At 43.4% G+C, this 26626-nt stretch overlaps 1 protein-coding gene across 20 annotated transcripts in view; it reads right to left on the bottom strand.

The window, feature by feature from the left end:
- The window catches only part of MAGI1 (membrane associated guanylate kinase, WW and PDZ domain containing 1), a 614809-nt gene that overhangs the window by 68662 nt on the left and 519521 nt on the right, over positions 1–26626 (bottom strand). For all 20 annotated transcript variants that reach the window (XM_020284649.2, XM_020284652.2, XM_020284654.2 and 17 more), the window contains 4 exons: positions 24355–24458; positions 22363–22455; positions 15115–15297; positions 13607–14227 (listed from right to left, as the gene is read on the bottom strand). In XM_020284649.2, coding sequence (XP_020140238.2) covers positions 13607–14227; positions 15115–15297; positions 22363–22455; positions 24355–24458 — 1001 coding nt within the window. The remainder of the gene's footprint in view (positions 1–13606; positions 14228–15114; positions 15298–22362; positions 22456–24354; positions 24459–26626) is intronic.

Raw genomic sequence — 26626 nt, 5'->3', positions numbered from 1 at the left:
ATGCTGTGAAACATCCTACAATGCACACGATGGACTCCGGCAAAAAAGAATAACCTGGCCCTAAATGTCAAAAAGTGCAGAGGTTGAGATACTCTGTTCCAGTTCATACAGACTATGTTGTCACCCTCGTCCTTCCTGATTCAGCTTTTTTTTTTGAGACAGAGTCTCTCTTTGTTGCCAGGGCTAGAGTGCCGTGGCGTCAGCCTCACTCACAGCAACCTGGAACTCCTGGGCTCAAACGATCCTCCTGCCTCAGCCTCCCGAGTAGCTGGGACTACAGGGGCTTGCCACCACACCCAGCTAATTTTTTCTATTTTTAGTAGAGACAGGGTCTTGCTCTTGCTCAGGCTGGTCTCGAACTCCTGGCAAGCCTCCCACCTTGGCCTCCCAGAGTGCTAGGATTACAGGTGTTGAGCTACTGCACCTAGCTCCAATTTAACTCGTATCCAAATCTGCACAGCACAGACTAAGACCTGTTAGTCAAATTCACTTGTTAGTCTTGTCTCCCAAGTAGATTGTGAGTGCTAGTTTCTCTCTCCTCATTCCAGAGCTGTGCACAAGGAATGTCATCAGTCCTTGATTAAGGCCACGAATGGGTCAAATGGGAAGAGGTTAATCACACCTGTTAATAGGACAATGAAAACAAACAGCAAAGAAAAACAGCTCCAGTATAACCTCAATTGATTCTACTAAGCGAAATATATAGAAATTTCAATAGTTTACTTTTAGGGGAAAAAAAAGACTGATCTAGTCCCATTTTCTGCATAGTTTACCCTCTGCTGTCTCCTATATCTCCTCTCCCTTCTTAAAGACCTGCGAGTGAGTACAATCAATTCTCCTTTCTCCCCGATCACTAGTTTCTCCTGTCTTCTGAGTCACTCCTATCCACATGCAAGAATGCAACGGGAAGTCCCATCTTAAAAACCGAACCAACCCCCTCCTCTGCCTCCACTTCCCTCTCTAGCATACATTCTCTTGTTGGTTCCACTGCATGGCAAACCTCAAATGGCTTGTCCAAATCTCCATGCCACTCCCCCGCCCCGTACCACCTGCCCCCTCCAAGGTCTCCATGCCACAAGCAGCACCTCCACCCTCACCGGCCTCCACCTCTGCACCTACCAGCGCTGCTAGGATCTCCTGGAGACACTGTCTTCTCTTGGATTCCATGACACCACGCTTTCCTGCTCCTCCTCCCGTCTACACTGGCTGTTCCACCTTTACTGGGGCCTGCGGCTCACTCGGAGCCCTAAACGGTGACATGCCTTCGGGTTCTGTCTTGCTTTCCTCCTCTCCTTTGCACCCTTCCCCTCTCTCAGTAACCTCACTCGGATTCGTGGCTCTAATCACCATCCATATGGGTGTTTTGTGAACTTTTGTGAATATGGCCCACGATGAGAAGAAATACATCTTGGAACGTGTTCACCCTCGCGCCTAGATGTGGGTGCATGCGTGTGCACAGGCACAATAAACGTTCCATGAAGAGAAGACGCCTCTTTACTGAGTGTGACACACTCTGATACTTTCTGCTCTGTTTCACTTTCAGGAAAAGCACTGGCGGTGGCCCGACCCATTGATTTTCACGGCCGGATGATGGGTCACAGCCCACAGTTTGCAGAACTCTCACTGATACGATAATGGCCCACAAACGTACATTTCTCCTGCCCTGGCCTCACCCCACTAAACCCCGGATCCCAAACAACTGGCTGTGTTTCTGCCTCACCTGCATGACAGATGGTCACGCCACGATTAACGTGCGTGGGAAGGAACCTTGATTCCCAAGCTCGAGCCCTACCCACTGCCACCCCGGCGCTCAAACCTCAGCAAAGATTCTGCCCAGGTCAACAACTCAGGGGCTGTTTTTTGACTCCTCCTTTTTTCCTTTCCTTCAGCTGGGGGCAGCAAACTACAGCCTGCGAGCCACATAAAGTTCTAGAACACAACCGACACGTCTGTTTACATAGCACCTGCTACAAACAAGGGCAGAGCAAAGTGGTGGGGACAAAGACCGATGGCCCATAAAGCCTAAAGTGTCCACTGTCTGGCTCATTACAAGACAAAGTTCGATATTTGACGTACGGAGCCCCCTGTGACTCTCCTTAACATGTCCCCAACACCCTGTCATGACTACCGCTCTAGTCAAACACTTTTGCTCGAACCAACCACTGCAAGAGCTGCAATAAGGTCTCCCCCTTCTACTCCTGCTCCCCGAAAATATAGTCTTCACATACATGCCAGAGGGACTATCTGAGCATGTGACTGACAGCTTGTCCCTTGGTGTGTGGGACTGGACATCACACTAAAATGGAACCTGAACTCCGGATCCTGGTCTCGTCTCTGACCTCAGTCACCACCACTCTTGCTCACCTTTCTCCAGGCACCCTGGCCTCCCTTCCAGTTCTTTCTCGGGGTCTTTGCACTCACCATCCCTTCTTGCTGGAATATTCTTCCCTTCCCTGTAGTCACACCACGCCGCCTAATCTTAAAGAGCCCTCTCACCTCACCTGCTCACCGCACCTGGTTTGATTTGCTTCAGAGCACTTTCTTCTGGCTGATGCTTTCTTGTTCATCTGTTTAGTTTTGCCCTTTCCCCCCTTCCCCCAGAATAAAAGCTCCATGAAATGAGGAACCTGTTTGTTTCACTTGCTGATGATCCTGCCCTATTCCAGGTCTGCCAGAAAGGAACAACAAAGCAACTCTTTACATTCAAATTTAGCACTCAAGTAGAAGCACAAAATAGTAATTCCACAGCCTGCCAAGCCAAGCTGATGGAATTCTACCACCTTTCCCCAAAGGGGCGGGGCTGCTACCTGTCCTTAATGAGAATCCTGACTCACACGCACGCACACATTTATAATAAATAATGCATGTAAGCAAGGAACTTGGAGCATTAAGTGTAACTTCAAGGACAATGAGACATTGCCTTGTGGAAGAAAAAAAAAAAAGGTAAAAGTTTTAGGTGTGCCAACCACTTTGTATTATGAATACAACATGAATAAAACTCAAATCATCCAATAATGTTTGAAATTGCATATAAATGTTAGAATGAATAAGTGAAGCTTGCTTATGTTTCAAAACTATAAGGCCAAAAATCAATAAAGAAACCAGAGTTCCTCAAGATGTGAAAGTGAGGAGTAACTTTTTATGCATTACATAATGAAAGAACCAAAACAGAAACATTTTTATATTTGTCTCACCTCTTGCTGTAAGTCATCTCAAATACAAATGTGACCTACCACTCTAGAAAGAATTCTCAAATAAAATCCTTGATAACTTTAAACCATGGCAAATAAATCAAAATAGCAACTCAAAACTGCATTACTAATAAAGGCCAGAGGGCCCCTTAATAGCAAATTCGAATGCCATCCTGTTTAGCACCAGGGAAGTTAAGTGCTAGGGAGTTTGCTAATTTTAACTTGAACAACTTTTAACAGCTAGGAAGATCCGCACAGCATGCTGGATCTGACAAGAGCCCTCAACTTCTCAAATGGTTAGAAAAACCAAGTACCGCAAGTAAGCGGTGAGGTCAGTCAGTTTGAGACGCTGAATCGCTGAATCAGATAAACACACCTAGGAGACTTCAGCACCTTCCTTTTTAAATAGAGTTCTGACAAACTGCAACTTGCTGATACCCTCATGTGGCAGATTATACATATTTGATACATAAGAATTTTAGTCAAGTCTTCCCCGCATTTTCAAATTTCTTCCGCTTTTTGGATTAAAGGTACTTTAATAAAATAATTTAAATTAAGCTCCTTAAACAAATCAGTCCAGTATAAAAGCTGAGACGCTCCCCGGCCAGGAGGAGTGCTGTAATCCCTTTGAAAACTTGATGAGACCATGCCAGGATTGGGAGCTCGGAGACTGCTCCAAGCACTTAAACTTTAAAAGTCACAAATTCTCCGAGTCTCAATTTTTTTGCAGCCTTTTAGTATCTAGTTAACACACATAAAGAGCTCAGAGCAGCACCTCTGCAAGGAAGGAATTTAATAAACAGGACTTATTTTTATTACTATCTGGATAAAAAGAAATTAATTAGCCATGAAGTTACCTTCCATTCCATAATTTTCTTCTATTCAAAGGTATCAGAAAATAAGAGAAATGGTAAAATAAGGGATATTCGCTATCTCGCTTCTGAGGATAAAATAATTTTAAAATTGTTAGAACTGTGCTGTCCAACAGAACTTGCTGTGATGATGGAAATGTTCTCTACCTAGTCTGCAATTCAGCAGCTACCAGCCGCATGTGGCTACTGAGCACTTGAAATGTGGCCAGTTGGACTGAGGAACTGAATTGAGTTTTACTTTATTTTTTTTAGAGACAGGGTCTCACTCTGTCACCCAGGCTGGGGTACAGTGGCATGATCATAGCTCACTACAACCCGGGACTCCTGGCCTCAAGCGATCCTCCTGCCTCAACCTCCCAAAGTGCTGGATCAGATTACAGGAATGAGCCACCGTGCCTGACCTGAGTTTTAAATTTGAATTTTAATTCATCAGATAGCAGCTACCTTACTAGACGCCAGAGAACATGCTTTTGGACTTGCACGATTCGCTGGTGTGGGGTGCCAGTATCTTGGCCCATGGACACACTGATCAACGCATTTACTTGTCATTTAGGGCAGCTCCCAGAGGGCACCGGCTTTGCAAACAGAACCTGGGTTCAGATTCAGACTTTGTCAGCTTTGAGCTGTGTGATTTCCATCTCAGTTACCATGACAGCTCTTACACCTCCCAACGTTCTCTCGAGGCTGAGCATGTGTTGGGGACTGACATTATACTTTCCTGGTTTAAGAATTAAATTTTAGTGAGTAATGTACGTGCCCTGCCCAGAGCGTTTGAGAGTAATGTGTTCCGGACAGGGTCCCTGTGACAAACACGGTTGCTGCCTGGAGGCATAACAAAGGGCCTGAGTTTCTGCACTAAGGCAAGAGCTGCCCAGCCCCACGGCAGTAGGGGTCTAGAAGCCACATGATAAACACATTGTTCCTGTGATTGCTGCTTAGCCCCGTAAGATGGTTGGTTAGTCAATGACGGGTAAGAGTCCTCAGGCAAGAACAACCTAAGACAGGCAAAGCCTCCGGGGGCCAGCCTAGAGGAACTGGGGCCGGAAAATGTCCCCCGTGGCTGCCTTGCCTAACCTTGCTAATCTCAGTCTGTGGTCTATGCCTGGCGCCTATAGCAATCACCTGGAAACCCTGAGTCAGGGCACATCTGTGTCCTTAAGGCTATGTGTTCCGGAATTTATGGCCATTGCTGTAACGTGTGGGTGGTCACGTACAGGGAACTAACTTTAATTTTTTAGAGTATAAAAATAAACTGACCAGTGCATTGGGCACTGGAGTCTTGTACCGTCTTTGTGTGTGTCTGTGTGTTTCTTTGTGTTCTGTGTTCGTCCCCTGTCCTGCAAATGGGCCACGGCAAGCATGCATGAAAGCAAAGGGCCTGGCATTAACGCATTTTTGCATTCAATACCCATCATTTCCTGAATACCTACCATGTGCCAGGCACTGTTTTAGGCAGTGGGGATGGGCAGCAATTGGGACCAAGCCCCAATTCTTGTGAGCATCACAACTGGGCGTGAGAGCACGAGGGAGATCACAGGGCAGGTGGGGACGGTCGGGGACACTGCTGTGTTCTGCGTGGAGCAGACAGAGCAGGTTTCTCACATGAAAGGGGACGGAGGGGCCTCTGGGCAGAGGCCTGAGGGACGTCAGTGACGGGATCCTGGGGCTACATGGGAGAAGAAAGAGGCAGACAGAGGGAGAAGCAAGTGCCGGGGCCCTGACTCGGGACTTTGGAGTCTGCGCCCAGTGACGGCAGGCCATTTGGACACGAGCAGTGCCTTGATCCCATTATTCACTTTAAATCACTCGAGCCGGAGGAAGCGCCGAGCCCTGCCGCGAGGCCACTGCCAGGCCAGGCGCCACCTGATGGTTGGAAGAGGCGGGACGGGAGCTGGGTATGGACACGCTGAGGAGGGAGAGCTGTCAGTATCTGCTGATGCGAATACACAGGGCTCCAACACTGTTAGGACGTCACTCTGCGAACACCCCGGGCTCCCCTTTCTGAGGCCCTGCAGCTCAATCTGGGACATCCTGGCAGGCAGACACGTAAGCAGTGCAATTTGCAATTCATCCTCCAGTCCCAGAGCAGAGGACCAAAGAGAAGACGGGCACCTGATACCCAGGGTTTAACTCGTTGGTGCATGGCTCAGGGTGGCCCTAATCACGATGGGTTTGCATCATTTCAGAAGGAAAACACACACACATGAGCTAATGCTAATGGTGTGCTTAGATGATGAGATTAGATATTGCTTTTTCCCTGTTTGGATCAATCACAATTTAATGAACTAAATAAATATCATCAATAAATTCTGATGAGAATTAAGTGGCATCAATTTGCCCACAGACTTCGTTCATACTTTATTCGTTCCTTTATGCATAAGACGCACTCTTCAGCAGTCACGGTACGGAAGCGGTTCCTTGCCCATGAGCCGGGAGGCTGTCTGGCAGAGTGGCAAGCATCACCCAGAGCCAGCATGCCCGGGTTCAAATCCCAGCTTTGCCGCTCACCAGCTGCGTGATTTGGGGTAATTCACGGAAACCTTCTGTGTCTCAGCTCCCTCTTCTCTAAAATGGAGCCGAGAATGTACTTACCTCAGAGGGCTCCTCTCAATCATGACATGTGCAATGTTTAGAAACACGCCTGGCACATTGTAGAAGTGCTTATTTATGAGAAGTCTCATGCATGCTTTCCCAAACGAACCACAATTTTCTTCTTTGCTGTCTAGTAACCAAATTCAGTTGTGGGGTTTCAAGACCTAAAACAGAAACCTTTTCTTCCCCACTAGCATAGAAGCTAAAAATCAACACCTTCATTTCACAGAGGAGCACACACGTGGCAAATTGGCAGCAGTCCCAATGTGGTCGCCACGGTGAAGGGTTGAGAGATTTTATTTACATATGTGTGTGAGCATGTGTGTAGGTGTGCTGCAAATACCACGGTAACATGCCTGGCACACGGTAAGTACTCAGTAAATGATGGTAGTAACATTAGCATTATCATTGCTATCCATTAGTAATAATAGTAGTAACAATACTAACCATATTAATAGTAATACAATTAGCACTAATAGTACTACGGTCAGTACTAATAGTACTAATAGAACTATGATCAGTACTAATAGTACTACAATTAGTGCTAATCGTACTAATAGCACTAATAGTACGATTAGTACTAATAGCACTACGATTAGTACTAAGAGTACTAATAGTACTATGATTAGTACTAATAGTACAATTAGTAATAATTGTACTGATAGTACTATGATTAGTACTAAGAGTACTAATTGTACTAAGAATACTTCGATCAGCACTAAGAGTACTACTATTAGTACTAATAGTAAGTACTATAATTAGTACTTACTAATACTTACTAATACTAGTACTACTAATACTAATAGTAAGTACTACAATTAGTACTAATAGTACTAATCATATGATTAGTACCAATAACAGTACGATAGTACTATTACTAGTACTATTACTATTACTAACAGTACGATAGTACTATTACTATCATTACTATCCACTACCATTTTCATATCAAATTTTTGCTGTTTAACTCTTGCTGTCCAGAGTTATGAAGTGTGACCGTACAGCTCTCTGATTAATTTCCTGCCGTGACTTATGGATCAAGCTTAATTTATTCAGGGAGTATTTAGGGAGACCTTACCACTTGCCACGTTCCCCCACGAAGCACCAGGGAAACAGGAGTAAAAGTCAGTAACGGTCCTGCCCTCCGGGAATGTTAACATTTCATGACTTTGTAATAAGACCCTAAAATCGCTTAGTGAGCTGATAAAAAGGACTCAGTACATGGTCTGTGCAAACTGGGAAGCAAAGGCCCGTTCCGTACTGCGGCGACCAGGCAAGGCCGGCGGGAGACGGGGCTCGCAGGGAGCACGCCCAGTATGCAGCCCTCCCTCTGCTCTCCTCTCGCGTTGACAAATGGGGAACGTGGGAGCCGAAATGGGCCTTAGGGAAGACTGAGACATCTGCCGCTGAGAAAGTAGGCTTTAAAAGGAGAATACTGCGCCAAAATGAAAAAAAAATGTTTTATAAATAGCTTTACAAACTTATTTTTCCACATGTTGGATGTCATAGAATCAAAACTAGAAAGCACTGCGGAGGCATGCGCCTAACATCATTTGCAACTCTAGTTGTACATCAGAATCACCAGTGGAACTACTAAAAAAAAAATACAGATGCCCAAACATCATATATTAGAGCCTTTTTTTTTTTTTAAATAAAAAGTCATCCACATTCTACCGCTTCTGGTATTAGGCACTATCAGTAAAACACCACTGATTTATTAGGTCATTACCACTATGTCAGCGATTGGCACAAATGCTACCTTATTTAATCTACGTATACCGTATGCCCGTGCAAGGCAAGTATTATCATTCCTGTGTTTTTCAGAGGGTGAACTAAGCTCAGAGAAGGTAAGTGACTTGCCTAAAGTCACACAGCAAGCAAAGGAGCTGGGATCCAAACCTGCATCTTCTGGGTCCAGAATCTTGTGTTTTTTCCTCTGTACAACAAATAAAGCCATTCTTGGCATAAAAGTAGAGCCAGAAGGGGCTTCTCAAAAGACTTTCCAGTTCAAAACATCCATTTTTTTTTTTTTTAAATAAAAAATGAGCGTGTCAGGGCAGAAGTAGTAACCTGCTCAAGGGTATACAGCAGGTTAGAGTTTGAGGCCAGCTCCTGACACCTCTAGTCAAGTTTTCAATACATACTTTCTCTCGAAAGCAAAGCATATGTTGTCCACTTTTATAAGGTATTGACAAACCTTCTCCTGAACCAGTGTTCTGACTCAACACAAAATCACATTTAAAGAGTGTCACGCCACTAACATGTGGCAATTAGCTGAATATACAAAATATTTTACATAGAGGGGCACAGGTAGTTATGCTACCTAAATATTTCTTTTTTTAAAAAAGTAAAAACCTTTATGGGATAAATTTTGTATATTTTATTAATTTTTTTTTTTTTAAAAAAAAGCTCTTTAGTAATCACCTTCTAGCCTGATTTTTCCAAACACCTCAAACAAGTATCTAGATTCACACTGGTATCCGGTGGCTGGATTGCTAAAAGCAAATGCTGTGTTTAAAACAAAACAACAATCAGAACCCAGACAGTCGTTTTTGAAGTTGAAACCGGCATAGTAAGAAACATAGAAAAAATTACTATTAAAAAATTGGTTTTAGTATTTTCTGCTTCTCTTCCCTAAATCATCCTCCCCTACTTGCTTGACACATCTGTGTAAAGGAGTTTGTTTGTCACATGTTTTAACTTTACCTTGCCCCGTGTTATAGTACTGGCTGACATGTGTAAGACTGGATGTGTATATTTATTATGGTGTCTAAAAATCATGAAGTTCATCACTTTCCAGGAGCTTAGATAAAATCAAATTGGTAGTGCATCAGAGTTACTTTTCAGCGCACCATGACATCACTAAAATGAGTGCTATAATGCTGCAGGCTTTTCAGGTTTGTGAAAACATAACCATAAATTACACTGACGTCAGATATGAGTTGAGTATCTATAAAATATCACGTGTATCTCAAAATATTGGACTGCTGTTTTGATGACTGGATATTGCTGCATAATTTTCTTCTATTGCCCCATATCCTTTTAGAGAGAAAGATCAATGGGATTTGAAATGTGCAAGCCGTCTAAATAAGATGCAGTCAAATAAAGTATGGTTAAGTTGTGTTTGCAAAATAAATAAATAAAACAAAACAACAAAAAGCACTTTCCTGACCCAAATGCAGAGAGAGGAGGAGGGCGGGACACGCAGGATGGGAAGACAGGAGCCAGGCACAGGAAGAAGGCACCATGCTTTCAGCACCTGCGTGATGGACCAAAGGGCAGGGGGCTACTCTTGCAGATGAGACGTGCAGGCGAGTCAGGAATGGGCACGTGGAGGAACGCCCCCTGCAACTCCAAGCCTGACCCCAGAAATTTACAAATGGTATTTCAACCCCTGCTTGATTTCCGGATGGCGGGAGGGAGACTGACTAAAAACGCTAAAAATGAAACGTACTGGATCCTGACAAGCACCCACGTCAAAAATGGGCTCCGGAGATGAAGAATTAAAATAGATGCTACAAACACAGAGAGTTCTGCCCCCAAAGTAGGAAAAGCCATTCTTTAAGGCATAGAAAGCTTCATCCTCGAGGTAGGAGCTTCTGAGTAGGGTGAACCGTGTGTATGGGATGAGTTTACCAATCTGCTTACTAGCAGTTGCAACAGAAATGAGATTTGCTAAAAAGAATCAGTGAAGTGGCCATTTATTTATGTTCTCGTTTAACCTGGCAGTTGTCTTGTTCCTTCCTCAAACCTTCTCCTTATACCCCCTCCATGCAGGAGAGATGATCAAATGTCAGCCCTGATTCAAGCAACTAATGTATGGCAGAAACAAATATATTTATATGCTTTTGAGAATGATTAATAGTAGCTGGTGTCAGCCTGCCAGCTGCAGATGTACAAACTTTCTATCTTACACATAAATCAAACACAAGACACATGGTGTATTTTAAAGACTGCTGACGTTACGGTGATTTTTAAATTACTCAGGTACTGGAATAAACGATGTAGATGTTGACTAACGTGACAATATATTCTGGATCTTTCCATATGAATGCCATAAAATATAATAGCATTAATAAAAAGAAGGTCTTAGGAATTAAGAGATCACAACATATTTAAAATCAAGGAGTATGTTTCTACCATCAATTGTTTGCTGGTGTAGACAAATTCACTGCAGCATGGTTCCAGGCAGTATCGTAAGTTAGTAGGTTGTAATCAGACTTTCTATTTGGTCTCCTTCGAAGGGAATCTAATGGGATAGAAAAACTCAACACATGGATAGCAGAAGTGAAGGAGCAAATAGATGAAGTAGGAGAAAAGGGTGGTTTGTGGCTGTCAAATGAGCAGTGTCTGATGTACCAAGAACTATTGAAAAGTTTCCAGGTTGTTGGCCACTGTATTCGGCAATCATGTAAAAAATCAGTGCTATTCAGAGTTATTAAGTAGGGCAGAGCACTGGACTGGAAGCCACAGAGCAAGGGTGCACTTCTCAGTCCTCCTGTGGGCTGGACCTTCTATCTCCCAGGGAAGCAGCGAAGATCGGAGGAGAGGCACGTGCAGGGGTGAAAGTGCTCTGTAAATTGCCGGTTTGTCTGTAAGTGCCAGGCACCACCACCACCACCATCATCATCATCATTCTTATGTTCAAGTCATTTCCTACCACATCTTGGTCACTGTTTAAAAACCAATTAGCTGAGCAGTCGATTGACCCAGGTACAAGAAGAGACTTCAAAATTGTTTGGTGGAAATAACGTTCTTAAAAATAAAATCTGCCCAGTGCCTTTTTTTTTTTTTTTTTCTTTTGAGAGACAGAGTCTCGCTTTGCTGCCCAGGCTAGAGTGAGTGCCATGGCGTCAGCCTAGCTCACAGCAACCTCAAACTCCTGGGCTCAAGCGATCCTTCTGCCTCAGCCTCCCAAGTAGCTGGGACTACAGGCATGCACCACCATGCCTGGCTAATTTTTTGTATGTATTTTTAGTTGGCCAATTAATTTCTTTTCATTTATAAGTAGAGATGGGGTCTTGCTCTTGCTCAGGCTGGTTTTGAACTCCTGACCTCGAGCGATCCTCCCGCCTCGGCCTCCCAGAGTGCTAGGATGACAGGCGTGAGCCACTGTGCCCGGCCCCCAGTGGCTTTTATAATTGCTCACGAAGAAGGGTTGGTTGAGCATTTTGGTTCACATAGACAAGTTGCTCTGTAGTTTGGATTCCCTTCCAAGGACCCCCATCATTTCGATCACAGAACACGTGGCTGCTGTCACAGAAATGAGCCCCACTGTGGCAGCAGAACAAAGAAGAAATCAAAGTGTGGTTCTTGATCTCTTTTCAGAGGAGGGCCCAAGCATGTTGTGCATGAAATAAATCACACTGGCCAGGAATAGGGGAACAACCATTCTCAGGCCCACTGTGTGAAATGAGCAGTCAACACTAGCACAAGTACACATCCCAGGAGGAAGACATTTCATTATGGTGGAAAATATTTCTTAATGTGAGGTCGTGGGATTTCACGCAGAGGAGTGGCCGGCGGGGGTGCAGGCGAGGAGAAAGGAGAAAGCTTCATGTCTCAAGACTTAGAATTTCTCAGATCTCTTGAGATTCTCAAGCACTTGATTAAGATGTGGATATGGTGAAGGACATTTTTAATATAATTAGTGGAGCCACTGTTCCTGCCAAATAATATAAGCAATCACACACCTTCTCATTCATTCAATACCTAACACACCTATTCGTTCATGAACGCCTAGAAGGAGTCAGGTGTCGTGTTAAATGCTGGGGATGACAGCTGTCCACGTGCAGGCATGGGCCCTGGCTTTACGAAACTTATATTCTAGCGAGAGAGAGACAAAAATAAATAAATATACAAACTAAGACCTTGTGCTAACAGCAGTGATCATGATAAAGGCTAGGAAGAAACGGGGTGACGTGGTGAAGATTTCGTGGAGGTGCCAGGAGTCAGCTACTCTAGATAAAGCGATCAGAGAAGCCCTCTCTCGGGAGCCCTGCATGAGACTGAGCCAGCCGGGAAGAGCTGGGAACGGAGCATTCCAAGCAGAGGCGATAGCACGTGCAAAGGCCCTGAGACAGGAAACGGCTTGACACGTTAAAGGAACTCCAGAAAAGAAGCCAGAGTGGCCAAAGCACCCAAAGAAGAAGGGGAGGAGTGCGAGATGAGGTGGAGGAGTGGGGGCCAGAGCCACATTTTGTAGGTCGTAGGTCGAGCAGTCCAGGTTCAGGTTCAGGAGACTTAAAGGATACAGATTTCAAACCGCAACGGTTCCAGAAATCTGACTCATGTTTTAAAACATCGCTCTAATTGCGTATGTATAAATCACAGCCTTTTATATCAGGGGTCCTCAAACTTTTTAAACAGGGGGCCAGTCCACTGTCCCTTAGACAGTTGGAGAGTGCCCTCTGTGGGCCCGGGACAAGTAGGCTGCTAAGCAGGACAGGCAGCGGCTACTAAGCAGGACAGGCAGCCCTGGCAAAAACACCCTGTGGTGGGCCGGATAAATGTCCCCAACAGGCTGCATGTGGCCCTCGGGCCATAGTTTGAGGACACCTGGTTTATACGCTAAAGAGGCTATCAATTAGAGAAATCAGAAGGCATTTGGAATGCATTTCCAAACATTTAAATAAAAATGAATTCAACCCTTTCGCACTCACTTGCTTTTTTTCTCGATTCCTTTATTCTACTTGGGGCTTAATTTTTTTAAATGCCCCAGCATACTATAAATACTGGAGTTTCTTTTCACACAAACTTATCTATTTGGATTTTTTTTTGTTTCAAATTATCGATACGCTCAAAGAGTCATTTTAATCTCTGCAATTTTTCATGGCTTGAGCCGCTACCGATACTAACCCGTGTCGAGTCACACTGGACAAAGAGTCACCTGAAGACCAGTAAGTTAAGCAATGATTTGGGGGCTAAAAAAAAAAGAACAAACCCACGTACCTCCTCGTTGCACCAACAGCGTGACCTCGCTTCCCTTAGGGCACTCGATGAGCATGTCCACCACCTGGTTGTGCGTGAGCGCCTGCACGTTCTTCTTATTGACTTCCACTATAAGGTCCCCTTCTTTCAGGCCTCGGCACCTTGGGCTGTCAACAATCTGTTTCACTCTTTGGCCGCCGCCGCCGGGACTGTCTGCGATGGTGAAGCCGAAGCCCATCGGGCCCTTGACTATGTGCACAGTTATGAGTTCCGGCTGAGTGGCTATGGAGGAGGCCAAAGACACAGTGTCACTGGGGTAGCCGTGGGGGCCGTCCGGAGCCATGTCCGCGGGGCTGCTGGGCCGGGCGTCCTTGGTGCCGTTGGCCTTGCCCGTTTTGCTGCTGTGGCTGGCTGGCGAGTCATAGGTCTCTTGCCCGTTCACGATGATTGGCTCCTTGTCCGAAATGGCTACCGAGGTCACCAAACTGGTGTTGGGGTCGTCCGGGTCAAAAGGCAGCGGATAACCCCGGCAGAGTTCAAGGTCCACGCTGGCACCGATGGGAATGGACTGGAAGATTTTCACAACTTGAGCATGCGTGTGTCCCAGAACACAGGTGTCGTTCACGCTGACGATTACGTCCCCTGTAAAAGGTGAGAGTTGGGGGGGCGAGGTTTGAAAAAAACAGCACCTGGAAAAGTGGCACCGATACTGCAAAGTGACATTCTACTAATGCAAAGCTGAAATGAAACCGGATCTGCAGGTGATACGATTGGGCGTAAAGGGACTGCTTCTATTACTGATCTGTGAAAAATTTTTCATTCTTAATTATTATGGGTGCATAATAGTTGCATATATTTATAGAGTATAAGTGATATTATTTTTAAATATATTTTTAATATTATTTTTTTTCAATTTACATTTTTCAATTTTAAAGTTTTTAATTTTTAAAAATGTTATATACACTTTAATATTGATTTATTTTTCTTTCTTTTCCCTGAAGCATATAAAACTGAACTGTAAGATAAGTGATATTCTGACACAGGAATATTAATTAAACCAGGGTAATTGGCACAACCGTCACCTCTGGCATCTATCACTTGTGTTAGGAACAATTCAATTTCACTCTTTTAGCCATTCTGGCTGTTCATAAAGCATTCTTTCAGCGTCCAGTGTCTCCCCTGCTAATGAGAATGTAACAGTCACCGAAAGAACACTGCGGCTTTCCTTAAAAAAATATTCTCACAGCAGAAATCCAAGTTTAGAATTCATTTATTCAAGCAGGTCTACGTATCACTAAATTACTGCTTTACTATGCTCAAGAACACCCTAAGTTTCCCAAAGTTACAATGGCTTCCAAGGTTTTAACAAGCACCAAGGGATGGATTTATGCAGTGGAGGGGTCTGGCTCACTCTCAAGGTGCTGGAAGGACATAGATACACCTGTGCAGCCATGATGTTGCCTGTTCGTGTTCGAAGGCCGGGTAGAAGCCCCACCGCCCAGAACACGCTAAGGCCACGTGGGCTCTACCTGTCTCCATCTTGCCGTCCAGCGCGGCGGGACCATCGAGGACCAAGCTCTTGATCTGCAGAAACTCGTCCGGTTCGTCCCCTCCGACCACGGTGAAGCCAAAGCCACGGCTGCTTTTCCGCAGCTTCGTGTGAATGAACTTGCCTTTCAACTCGGAAGGGTTTCGTGTAAAAAAGGGTTTGCCTGGGTCAAAACAAGAGAAAAAGCACAAGGAACCATGAGTGAAAAGGTGAACTGAATAGAAAACACACAGATAACTCTCAGAGGGTGCGTGCTGGAGTCTCTGGGCATATTCATGTCTTGAGAAAGTCCTCTCTTGGCCGGGCGAGGTGGCTCACGTCTGTCATCCTGGCACTCTGGGAGGCCGAGGCGGGAGGATTGCTCGAGGTCAGGAGTTTGAGACCAGCCTGAGCAAGAGCGAGACCCCGTCTCTACTAGAAATAGAAAGAAATTAATTGGCCAACTAATATATATAGAAAAAATTAACCAGGCATGGTGGCGCATGCCTGTAGTCCCAGCTACTCGGGAGGCTGAGGCAGGACGATCTCGTGAGCCCAGGAGATTGAGGTTGCTGTGAGCGAGGCTGACGCCACGGCACTCACTCTAGCCTGGGCAACAAAGGAGACTCTGTCTCCAAAAAAAAAAAAAAGTCTGTCCTCTCTTGATTTCAGTAACAGGGGTGTCCCTAGGCACCACTGTTTTGGACAATGGTACCGTATTTAATACACAGGGTGTATCATCAACTGGAGGGTCCAGAAGAAAATACTAGAGAAGGATGTAACTGGTCCCAATTGTGTGACACACTTCTTAGGTACAGTTCACATCCAGCAACGGAGCTGTCATGTCACAAGCTCCTTCACAGATAATGGGATTGGTCTGTTTTGTGTCTTTTTTTGTTTTTGCAATATAGATTCCAATATGCTGCCTTGGGCTTGGCTTCCTCTTATAAAAGCAACGGAGCAAAACCTTTCGTTTTTATTATTATTATTTTTTTATTTATTTTTTTGAAACAGAGTCTTACTTTGTTGCCCAGGCTAGAGTGCCATGGTGTCAGCCTAGCTCACAGCAACCTCAAACTCCTGGGCTCAAGTGATCCTCTTGCCTCAGCCTCCTGAGTAGCTGGGACCACAGGCATACCATGCCCGGATGATTTTTGTATATGTATTTTTAGTTGGTCAATTAGTTTCTTTTGATTTTTTTAGTAGAGACGGGGTCTCGCTCAGGCTGGTTTCGAACTCCTGACCTCGAGCAATCCGCCCGCCTCGGCCTCCCAGAGTGCTAGGATCACAGGCGTGAGCCCCGCACCCGGCCAACCTTTAGTTTTTAATCAAACAGAAAACTCAGGCTGAAAATGCACAGACAATACCAGAAAATATATTATGGTCACAAAGAATAATGTCACAAAAATGCAGAATCACTATTTCAAAATTAAGGGTCATAACTTTAAACTCTAAATTCAATTGATTTTCCCTACTTATTGGCACTTTTTAATGATCTGTGAAATAGTCAACACATACCCACTGCTAATATTTACTGTTTTGAAAAGCTTAGGACATGTAGCTTAGGATATTAAAAAAGAAAGAAAAAAAAACAACAAAAAACCAAAAGCAAACCCCAACTAACCTAAGTAGTTACTAACAAGAGCCACACAGATCTAAATTCAGCTGTCTTATTTAAGATAAATTAACAGATATTTAGATAATACAGCTAAATAACTTCCAAACATGCTATCTAAAGTTTTATTGAGTTTTCTTGATACATTCAAAAATGACATTTTAGGCACAAATCAAAAAGTTTTGGGGGGAGGTTTTGTTAGATACTTCTCTGCAACTGAGAAACTCACGGGAATTGTTCCCATTATCCCAAGTAGTGGACCTAATTATTCCGCTAGCTGACTCTTCCCTCTCTCCTCATTTCACTTCCTATGTCCTGCTCTGGCTACAGTTTCCCCATCACCCCATCGGTTCTATTTCATTTCTATCAAATATGTTATAAAAAAAAAAAAAAAGGAGAGAGAAAAAGTAGTTCTCTCATATACCCCTGGCACCAGGAGCCTGGCACCCAGAAAGGAAGGTTATTTTTGGTTAGCTCTATCTAAAAAGGCCTTAAAAAGGTCTCTGGGCATGCACACAATTTTTAATTGCATATTTTAAGGGTTTCTGGCTCTTAAAAAGAAAGCTCTTTTAAATTGCCTGCAGTCAGAGGTCTGCTCACTACTACCTCTCTAGTGCAGTCGCAAAGCTTGCTGGAAGCTTGACAAACTACAGACCTGTCACGGCGGCTAAAGAAAGGCACGGCTTAGTAGGATTTGCCATGCAGAGTCACCTGCCAAGGCACCAGGAGGGTGATGTCACTTGCAACAAGGGCTTTGGGGACACGGCTGCCAAGACAATGACCAGACGGAAAACTGATGAGATTGGTGAGACAACCCCCCGACTTTACTTTGGGGGTGGGAGGTGAACGACCTGCACTCCTGCTGCAGCAGAAGCTGCTAGAAATTTCCGGAAGCTTGAAAAAAACCCATTTTGCAGTTATGCAGAGACGTCAACAGCCATTACCTTCTCCGTGAGACCTTTCCTAACCATGTTATTAAAAATTACAATTACAAATTACAAAAAAAAGAAAATTACAAAAAATTACAAATTACCTCCTTCCATTATTCCTGATCCCTGCTTTATTTTTGTCCTAACTACTTTCTACCTTCCCACAGGGTATACATCTAACTCACTGGTTTGGTTTCCTGTCGGACTGCCCCTCCCCCTCACGCACGGGGGCTCTGCGTGTGCACACACATAAACCCACTAGAACGTTCCACGAGGAGCTCTGTTTGCATATCCAGCGTCTAGAATACCGTCCAGCGCATTTATGCGCTTCTAAAATTTTTGTTGAGTGAATGAACAAACAGAAGCGCACAGAAATGAGATTGAACGTGTCTTTGAAAAGAGGTGTTTGAGTGTTGGCGCCTTTCATTCTTATTACCGGCAAAGTTAGAAAATGTGAAAATGTGTCTGGCAGTTTCTCTAATTTTTTAAGAAAATCCATTAGCATATTTTGTGCTTAGAATGTTTTCAACTTAATGCAGACGTGAGCAGAGCTTTGAAATTATATGACTGACTTCCCTTCCCAATGCTTATCTGGGGAGGGAAGATCAGAGAGTTTTCACGTTTATGCTCATTTCATTACTTTTCATGTATGGGTAGGTCATTAGTTAACGTATCTTTGGGGAAGAAATCCTTTTCTCCCCATTAGCAAGTGGAATTTAGAGCTCTCTGCTGCAGCCCTGTGGTGCAGGTAATTTTGGGGAGACCCCAACCTTTGTTGACTAGTCACAAGCTGTATGTAAGACCTGATTGTGTATAAAAATCAACTGAGTAGCTTTTTAACCCATGTTCATTTCTAGTTCCCATTCTAGACTCACTGAATCAGGACCTTCTGGGTCTTGGCCCAAACTTCTGCACGTGAGCAATCCTTCAGAGCTTCTTTCCCTGCCAGGCTGGCCCTATTCCTGACACCAGCGTTTGATTGAATACCCCAGACCGGTACCACCCAGCAGCACTTCCTGTGAGGGTGGAAATGCTCCATGCCTGCACTGTCCAATATGGCAGCCGCTACTCATAGGGAGCCATTCGGCCCTTGAAAAGTGGCTACTGGAATGGAGGAACTGAATTTTTAATTTTTTTTTTAACTGTAATTAACTTAAATTTAAATGGCAACATAAGAGTGGTTCCATACTGGACAGCACAGACTTAAGACTATGCAGTGATGGGTCCCACACAAAACCACCACAAAAATCCTTCCGCCAGAAGTTACAGCTATTCCTAATGAAAATGGGTGTTCAGATCTCAGCTCTACTACTTAACATGCGGCCTAGGGCAAGTTACTAAGCCTCTCTCTGCCTGGGTGTCACATGTGTACACAGAGGTGTGATGGTGACACCCTCCCTCACGTGACAGCTGTGAGGAATAACCCTGACAGATGTGTGCGTGAAGGGCTTAGGATGGTGCCTGGCGTGTAGCAAGAGCTCAGTCAGTGAGTTATGGCACCAATGAGTGGTGGTATGAGAAGGAGTACAGTGCAGAGGTAACTGCAAAGATCTCTCTCCAAGTGCAAGTTTGAAGCTGGAGAATTTTCCTAAGAGCACATCACTAAAATTATCATGTGCCGGGATGAGAACTTTAATCTTGGCCAGAGGAGAGTTGAGTTGAGCAGTGGAACTTAGCAAAATTCACACCAACCAATCTAAACAAGTTAACTGTATGGCTTCTTCCTGATAGTATTACCAACACTAAATACTACCCAAGACAAGAAAGACTAGATGGCTGATCAAGACCCTTAACCAGCAGGTAGTAACCTATAGTCAAAGCCAACAAGGCTACCATCTAAGTTGATATTGATCCCAATCGCAGCTTGGAGTCAAAGGGTATGGATTGTAACTGGTCTCTGTGATATTGACTAGATTCCAAAGATTATTATGTTTGAAAGACAAAGATCAACACGGAGACTATACAGAAGAGTTGTAAAAGTAAGTGAGTTGATCCCAGGGACAGTTCTGTGAACCTGAACTTTCCTAGACCACTACTAGATCCAAGAGGGATAAAAAAGAAGAAGAAGGAGAAGGAGAAGGAGAAGGAGAAGGAGAAGGAGAAGGAGAAGGAGAAGGAGAAGGAGAAGGAGAAGGAGAAGGAGAAGGAGAAGGAGAAGGAGAAGGAGAAGGAGAAGGAGAAGGAGAAGGAGAAGAAGAAGAAGAAGAAGAAGAAGAAGAAGAAGAAGAAGAAGAAGAAGAAGAAGAAGAAAGGCCTAGAAGACAGGAAAGTTAAGAATCTGAGACTAAGTTTCTAATACAGATAAACACCATCTGGACTCTTAGTTGGTACAGTAATATTTGGCAACCACAATCTGAAACTATAAAGCTTTAATTTATTTAAACTCTAAGACATACAGTATCTTACATTTCCAAAAAATAAAATAAAATTAAAAAACAAAACAAAACAAAAAAAACCCTCTAAGACAATAATTAAAGGAAGCCTGGCTATCCTATGTATATTTGTAGATGGATGGATAGATAGTGTTTCACGCAGGAATAATTTCAGCAGAAAGTAGGTATCGAAGCTTTATGCTTCGATTGAGGTTATCCCACAGTGGAGAGAGGGATCCAATAACCAAAAAACCATAGTCTCCTGCCTCCATGGCATTTAAAGTCTAAAGAGGAAACTATTGTTAAATAACGGAACACAAGTGAGTGTCAGTTGTAACCATAAAAATTCTATAAATGAGAAGTATAGGAGGCTTCAGAGTGACTATGATAGAGAAATCTCGCAAAGACCTGACATGAACAAGAGTTAGCAAAGCAGCCAGGCGCAGTGGCTCACGTCTGTCATCCTAGCACTCTGGGAGGCCGAGGCGGGCGAACTGCTCGAGGTCAGGAGTTCAGAACCACCCGGAGCAAGAGTGAGACTCCGTCTCTACTATAAATAGAAAGAAATTAATTGGCCAACTGATATATATATATATATATATATATATATATATATATAGAAAAAATTAGCCGGGCATGGTGGTGCATGCCTGTAGTCCCAGCTACTCAGGAGGCCGAGGCAGGAGGATGGCTTGAGCCCAGGAGTTGGAGGTTGCTGTGAGCGAGGCTGACGCCACGGCACTCACTCTAGCCTGGGCAACAAAGTGAGACTCTGTCTCAAAAAAAAAAAAAAAAGAGTTAGCAAAGTAAGGAGCAGAGGAAAAGACCACTGCAAAGGCTTAGAAGTGGCCCACAGTTCTGCAGGCTCAAGGAATTAAGAGGCTGGTGAAGCTGTGGACTGGGACAGGGGAGAAGGGACAAGTCTGCAGAAGGAATTTTATGTTTAAAAAATACTGAAGAGGCCACAGTCATGTTGATATTAATTAATATTTCATTATCTACTATGTCCTGTATTTATGAAAGCCATTATCACCATTAAAAATGTGTCTATTCTGGAAGAAGTTGTTTTATGTAAGTTGATATTAATACTAATCTTACGACAATGTTAGCTAGTAGAGAAATAATTTCTTTCGTAGGAAAAATACGGAGGAATCAGAATTAGAGAAAAGAGTTATTCTACCTATTAGATCTCTTTAAACATGTAGAGAGGATTTTAAAGTAGAGGCAAATTTTAGAGTGTTTTCAATGGTTCTGTATCATAAACATTCCCCGACTCCATCAAGCATGATGCTTATTTGATTTTTCTTATTTAAAAGAAAAAAAGAAAACTAAGTGAAAATAATTCCTATCATTTCAGACTAATGAGGCCTAAAGTTGTGAAGTTCCGGAGCTTCTGATTTTCAAGAATGACCCTCTCGAGAGGCCTCATGCAATGTATGAATGTGAATGAGTGCGGCCCACTGAAACATAAACGTGCATAAATGCTGAAACGCAGCAAGAATAGGGGTGAGAACTTAAGACGTAACATCTAACCATTTACACTTACAGGAAAATCTCTGTCAAAAGTAAATGTGTCCTCAAACTTCTTAAACAGGAAAATAAGAAAAATAAAAAATAAAAAAAAAAAAAAAAAAAAAAAAAAGTAAATGTGTTGGCTAGAATCCTGAAATATCTAAGGCTGAGTTTTCAATTTCTCTTACTTAACACAGGGTTAACTATTTGTGGTCTCTTACACTGATTCCCAGCTCTGGGATGTTTTTGCCCCCAGGGGCATCTGTCAATATCTGGGGACACTTTTGGTTGTCATGGTGGGGGTGAGAGGTGGGCTGTGCACTATGGCATCTCGCGGACAGGGTACATCCCACAATGCCTAGACAGCCCCACACGACAAGGAATGACCCAGCCAAAATGGTGGCAGTGCTGAGGTTGAGAGACCTGCGTTTCAATGATCATTTAACAAGCAGTCATTACTTTTAAAGTGTTACAAATAGTTGAAGAAATTTATTCCAGAAAGGATTCCGATTTTTTTTGATAGGTCTAATTAACGACGCATTTAGAATTCGCTTTCATTATTTACAGTTCTCACTATCAAAGGAACGATCTGGGAGTTTAAATGACTTTAAAAGTCATTTAAAGTCATTCACTATTTAAAGGACCTTTAAAAATTTAGAGTTTTGGTAAGGCAGGGGGTGGGGGGAGGAACGGCAGGGGCAGTATATGTAACCCTAACAATATTTGTACCCCCATAATATGATGAAATAAAATAAAATTGATAAAAAAACAACTTTAGATTTTGAGCTAAAACCATGACACCATTCTAAAAGCCACGTTACCCTGAAGTGGAGGTTCTCTGGCTGGCTCTGGATTGCTTGGGGGGTGGTTTGGAATAACAGGAGGCACAAGAGATGAATGCTCTTCTGTCCATTCTGAAAGAAAGAAGAGAAAACAGTTTCCCGTTTTTTCCTTCAAATGGCTGGTCGACTTCCTCACAGCTCACCTTCTTCTCAATCATACCCAAACCAATAAAACCAAGGGCACACAGCTTAGATTAAAAAGAAGTTGGTATCTGGCCTCACTCTGTCAAGATCTTTATCTCTTGTCTAAGACATTGGGGGAAAGAAATATTGTGATATAACCAATAAAAACTTCGGTTCTCTCTGACTGGACGGTGCAAACTGAGAGCAGGCAAAAAATGTCAGGGAAGATCTAGAGTTATGCAACCGGGGTGTGGGCTGGGCTGCCGCAACCTGCTTGTCTAAGGTGGAGAGGCGGATAAAGGAGGATTTCAGCAGTTTGCTAAGGTGCTGTCTCTGTCATCTATGAAATCCAAACAGGACTCATTACAAATACTCCTGGCTCCTAACTACAGCCTTATTCACCTGGGAGGCCCAGGAATAACTCACAGCAAGTGACCCTGGAGAGGTTCCCCTGAGTCTCTCTCCAGCTCAGTTACCATAATCGGCTGCACACTCCCATCCCCCAAACTGCACTTGCTAATGCTACCAAATGTCACCAGCTCAGAAAAAAAAAAAATATATTTTCAAAAGTTCTTTTTAGATCGAAAAGAGAGATCTTTTCCATGAATTACTATACAGACAAAATACACACACATTGTCTCTTTCTCTCTATATATATTACATAACCTAGGTCAGTGGTTGGCAAGCTACGGCCTACTGGCCAAGTTGGGCCCAACGCCTGTGAGCCAAGAGTTGTGTTTATATTTTCAACTGGCTGAAAAAAAGAAGAGTACTTTGTGACACATGAAAATTATATGAAGTGCAAATAAATGTTTTATTGGAATGCAGCCACACCTATTCATTTCTGTATTGTCTGTGGCTGTCTTCATTCTACAATGGCAGAGGTTGAGTAGTTCTAACAGAGATGATGTGAATCACAAAGGCTAAAATATTTACTATCTGGTCATTTACAGAAAAAGTTTGCCAACTGGTTGTCATTATATTCAATAGTATCATAACAGAAGTGTTACGTTTGATATTCACATATTATATTAAGGGGGTGTCACGTCTATTATTTTAAAAGATCACAGTGAAAAAGAAACTGGGGAAAAGTGTCTATTAATACGTGGATGGTTAAAGTGGAGACATAAAATGAAACGTTACGCAGCTATTAAAAATTATAAGCTAAATCTATATTAACTGACTCTGAAATATGCGTAAGAAATAAAAAGTGAGAAAAACAGGCCTCACACTCAAACTCTGTGTGTGTGTGTCTATATAAGTTATGATCAGATTTTGTTAAAATATGCATATCCGTGTATCCCTAGAAAATTTCTGCATAGTGTTTATTTCTGAGAATGGGAAGGGGGCATGCTGGGGAGAACTCAGTGTTCTACACTCCTGAATTATTTATATTTTTACAAAGAACATGAATCTGTAATTTTTAGAAAGCACTCAAAGCCACCAGCTCTTTCTGATTCTTGCATGAATGTTCCAAAAATTAAGCATTACTTTCGTGCCCAGTAACTCTACTTAAAGTAAAAAATACTAAGAGCGGTTTGGATTTAGATGCTAGTTGCAACACAAATGCTGCAGGGAAGGGGGGGGGCGGGGAAGAGAATTCCTTCACCATCAGAAAGACACTCTTTTCTAAATCGAAGTGGAGACTGGGGTGCCTGTGGATTAGCATCTCTGTTTCAGCTGTCCCCCTGTGACATGGAGAGGGGACTCCAGCAGCAGCTCTGTATTGCTCCCTGCAGGACGTGAGCTCCTCAGCCTGGCAGAGGACTTGGCTGCCGAGGCCAGCTCTGACCACACGGGGGTGTCAGCTGCCCTGCCCGAGAACAAGCCCAGAAAGAAGAGGCCAACCTTCTGTCTTCTGCTGCGGCTGAGGCTGCTGTGGCTGCTGCTGCTGCTTCTTCCGTTTGGCTTCTAGAACTGGGTTCTCATACTGCGTCTTCCTGTTGATGTGGCTGAGCAAGAAGGAAAACAATTAGGAAATGTCTTGTCCCGCCGGCAAAGTGCCAATCAGGCCACCTGCCCTGATGGAAAGTGAGCAGAGCAGGTGGCGGCCTGACACGCTGACCCTCAAGGGGTCAAAGTGGGCAGCTAGAAAGAGGACGTAAAAACGAAAAGCTTCTAGTCCCCACTGCTTGTATGTGCCAAGCGCTGTGCTGTTTGACATGCATTTTATTTTAAAGCCCTGAGCAAATGCCAGGAGGTGAGTCCTATTTTTATTCCTACCTTATGAAACAAGGAAAGTAAGTTTCTGAGCACACAAATAAAATGATTCACCTGGCACAAGACAGCCAGTCAGCAGTGAGCAGGCACGCAAGCTCAGGCTGGCCTGCTTTCGGATCCCAGGATGTTAACCACTCACTCTCCCCGCATGTCCACGATCTCACCCGACAGGAGAAGCTGCTTTAATTCAAGAAGCAGCAGACTATGGAATCATCGAAAAATGAGATCAAAGTGGAAAGGTGATGTTGTCTATAACATATGATGTCAGAACTGCTGTGTAACTTTCTGCAGTAGGGTTTACAAAAGCATCCACATTCACTCGAGGAATAAAGTTTAAAAAAAAAAAAGACCTCTACTAACATGTGTCAACTATTTGGATCAATAAACGTGGATTAAATATATAGGCCTTGGGCACAGAGACTCCAATATATTTAAACATGCCGATGTGATATGTTCAAAGTAACAAAGACACTGCCACTTTAGATGGCTACAAAACTAACGAGCTATGGCAAAAACAAAAATACACATACACACACACACACACGGGTGCATATGAATACATGTATATACATGTTTTTTAGCTACAACCTCATATTTAGTGTATAAGTGTATATGTATATATACATACACACCACACAAATATCACATCACACAGGCATATATACTTTATTCATATATGTGTGTGTGTGTATATATATATATTTTTTAATTCAAATTAATAGTTCATTTAAGTTTAGGAATATACTATTGTGATTATTTAGAACTCTAAATATTTTTTAAAGCCAGGCTTTATTTTTTAATATCAGGCTTGTCAAATAGGGTGGGGATAGATTGATTGCCCTTAATTTCTATTAAAGGCATGCATGTTTATTTACTAATTCTTACAGGCCATTTCTTTCTAAGAAATAGTCTACCACTAACAGGCAGGTGGATCTGAAAAGACGCAGGAAGGAGAACTGTACAGTAAGATAACAAATTGCCCCTTCAAATCAAGTCTCTTTATCCACCAAAGCTTGTGTTGCCTGTTTCTGTTCTTTCTTAATGCACAGACTAGTTGAGCGACAAAGGAAATTTATTTTATAAGGGTCAGAGAAACAGCCAGGCTTGCCTGTCTGATGCTCTAGATTGCCCATCCTTCTTGTTCGGTAAAGGGGAGGTAAAGTTAGTATTGGTCAAGGACACTTGCTATACTGAACTCAATATTTTACAGTAAGACACTGAGCATTTTATGGCCTGGCATTTTTGTATCATATGTTCCTATTAGCAGGTATTATACAAATGACTCTTCATTGCCAGCAATGCAAGTGAAGTGTGGCAGTTATCTGAACGCACAACATTTACATGACATCTGTTCCTTTTGAAGGATCTTTCATTAGTTCTCTCTCGTCTTTCTCAGAGGAAATGATATAAAGCCTATTTTTTCAATGCTCTAATCTTGGGTTTCTTTTCTTTCCTTTTCTTTTCGAATCATACCATTAATCAGTAGTTCCGATAAAAGGAAAAAGTGTGTGCCCCGATGCTAGAATAAAGCACACGCTAAAGAAGTCATGATGAAAATTTGAGACTTTTAAAAACAGGCTGGGTGTGGTGGGTGGCTCACGCCTGTAATCCTAGCGCTTTGGGAGGCCGAGGCGGGCGGATTGCTCGAGGTCAGGAGTTCAAAACCAGCCTGAGCAAGAGTGAGACCCCGTCTCTACTATAAATAGAAGGAAATTAATTGGCCAACTAATATATATACAAAAAATTAGCCAGGCATGGTGGTCATGCCTGTAGTCCCAGCTACTCGGGAGGCTGAGGCAGGAGGATCGCTTGAGCCCAGGAGATTGAGGTTGCTGTGAGCGAGGCTGACGCCACGGCACTCACTCTAGCCTGGGCAACAGAGGGAGACTCTGCCTCAAAA

This window comes from Microcebus murinus, chromosome 30 (genome assembly GCF_040939455.1).
Source record: "Microcebus murinus isolate Inina chromosome 30, M.murinus_Inina_mat1.0, whole genome shotgun sequence".
NCBI lineage: Eukaryota > Metazoa > Chordata > Mammalia > Primates > Cheirogaleidae > Microcebus > Microcebus murinus.
This window is presented reverse-complemented; position numbering and strand designations above follow the sequence as displayed.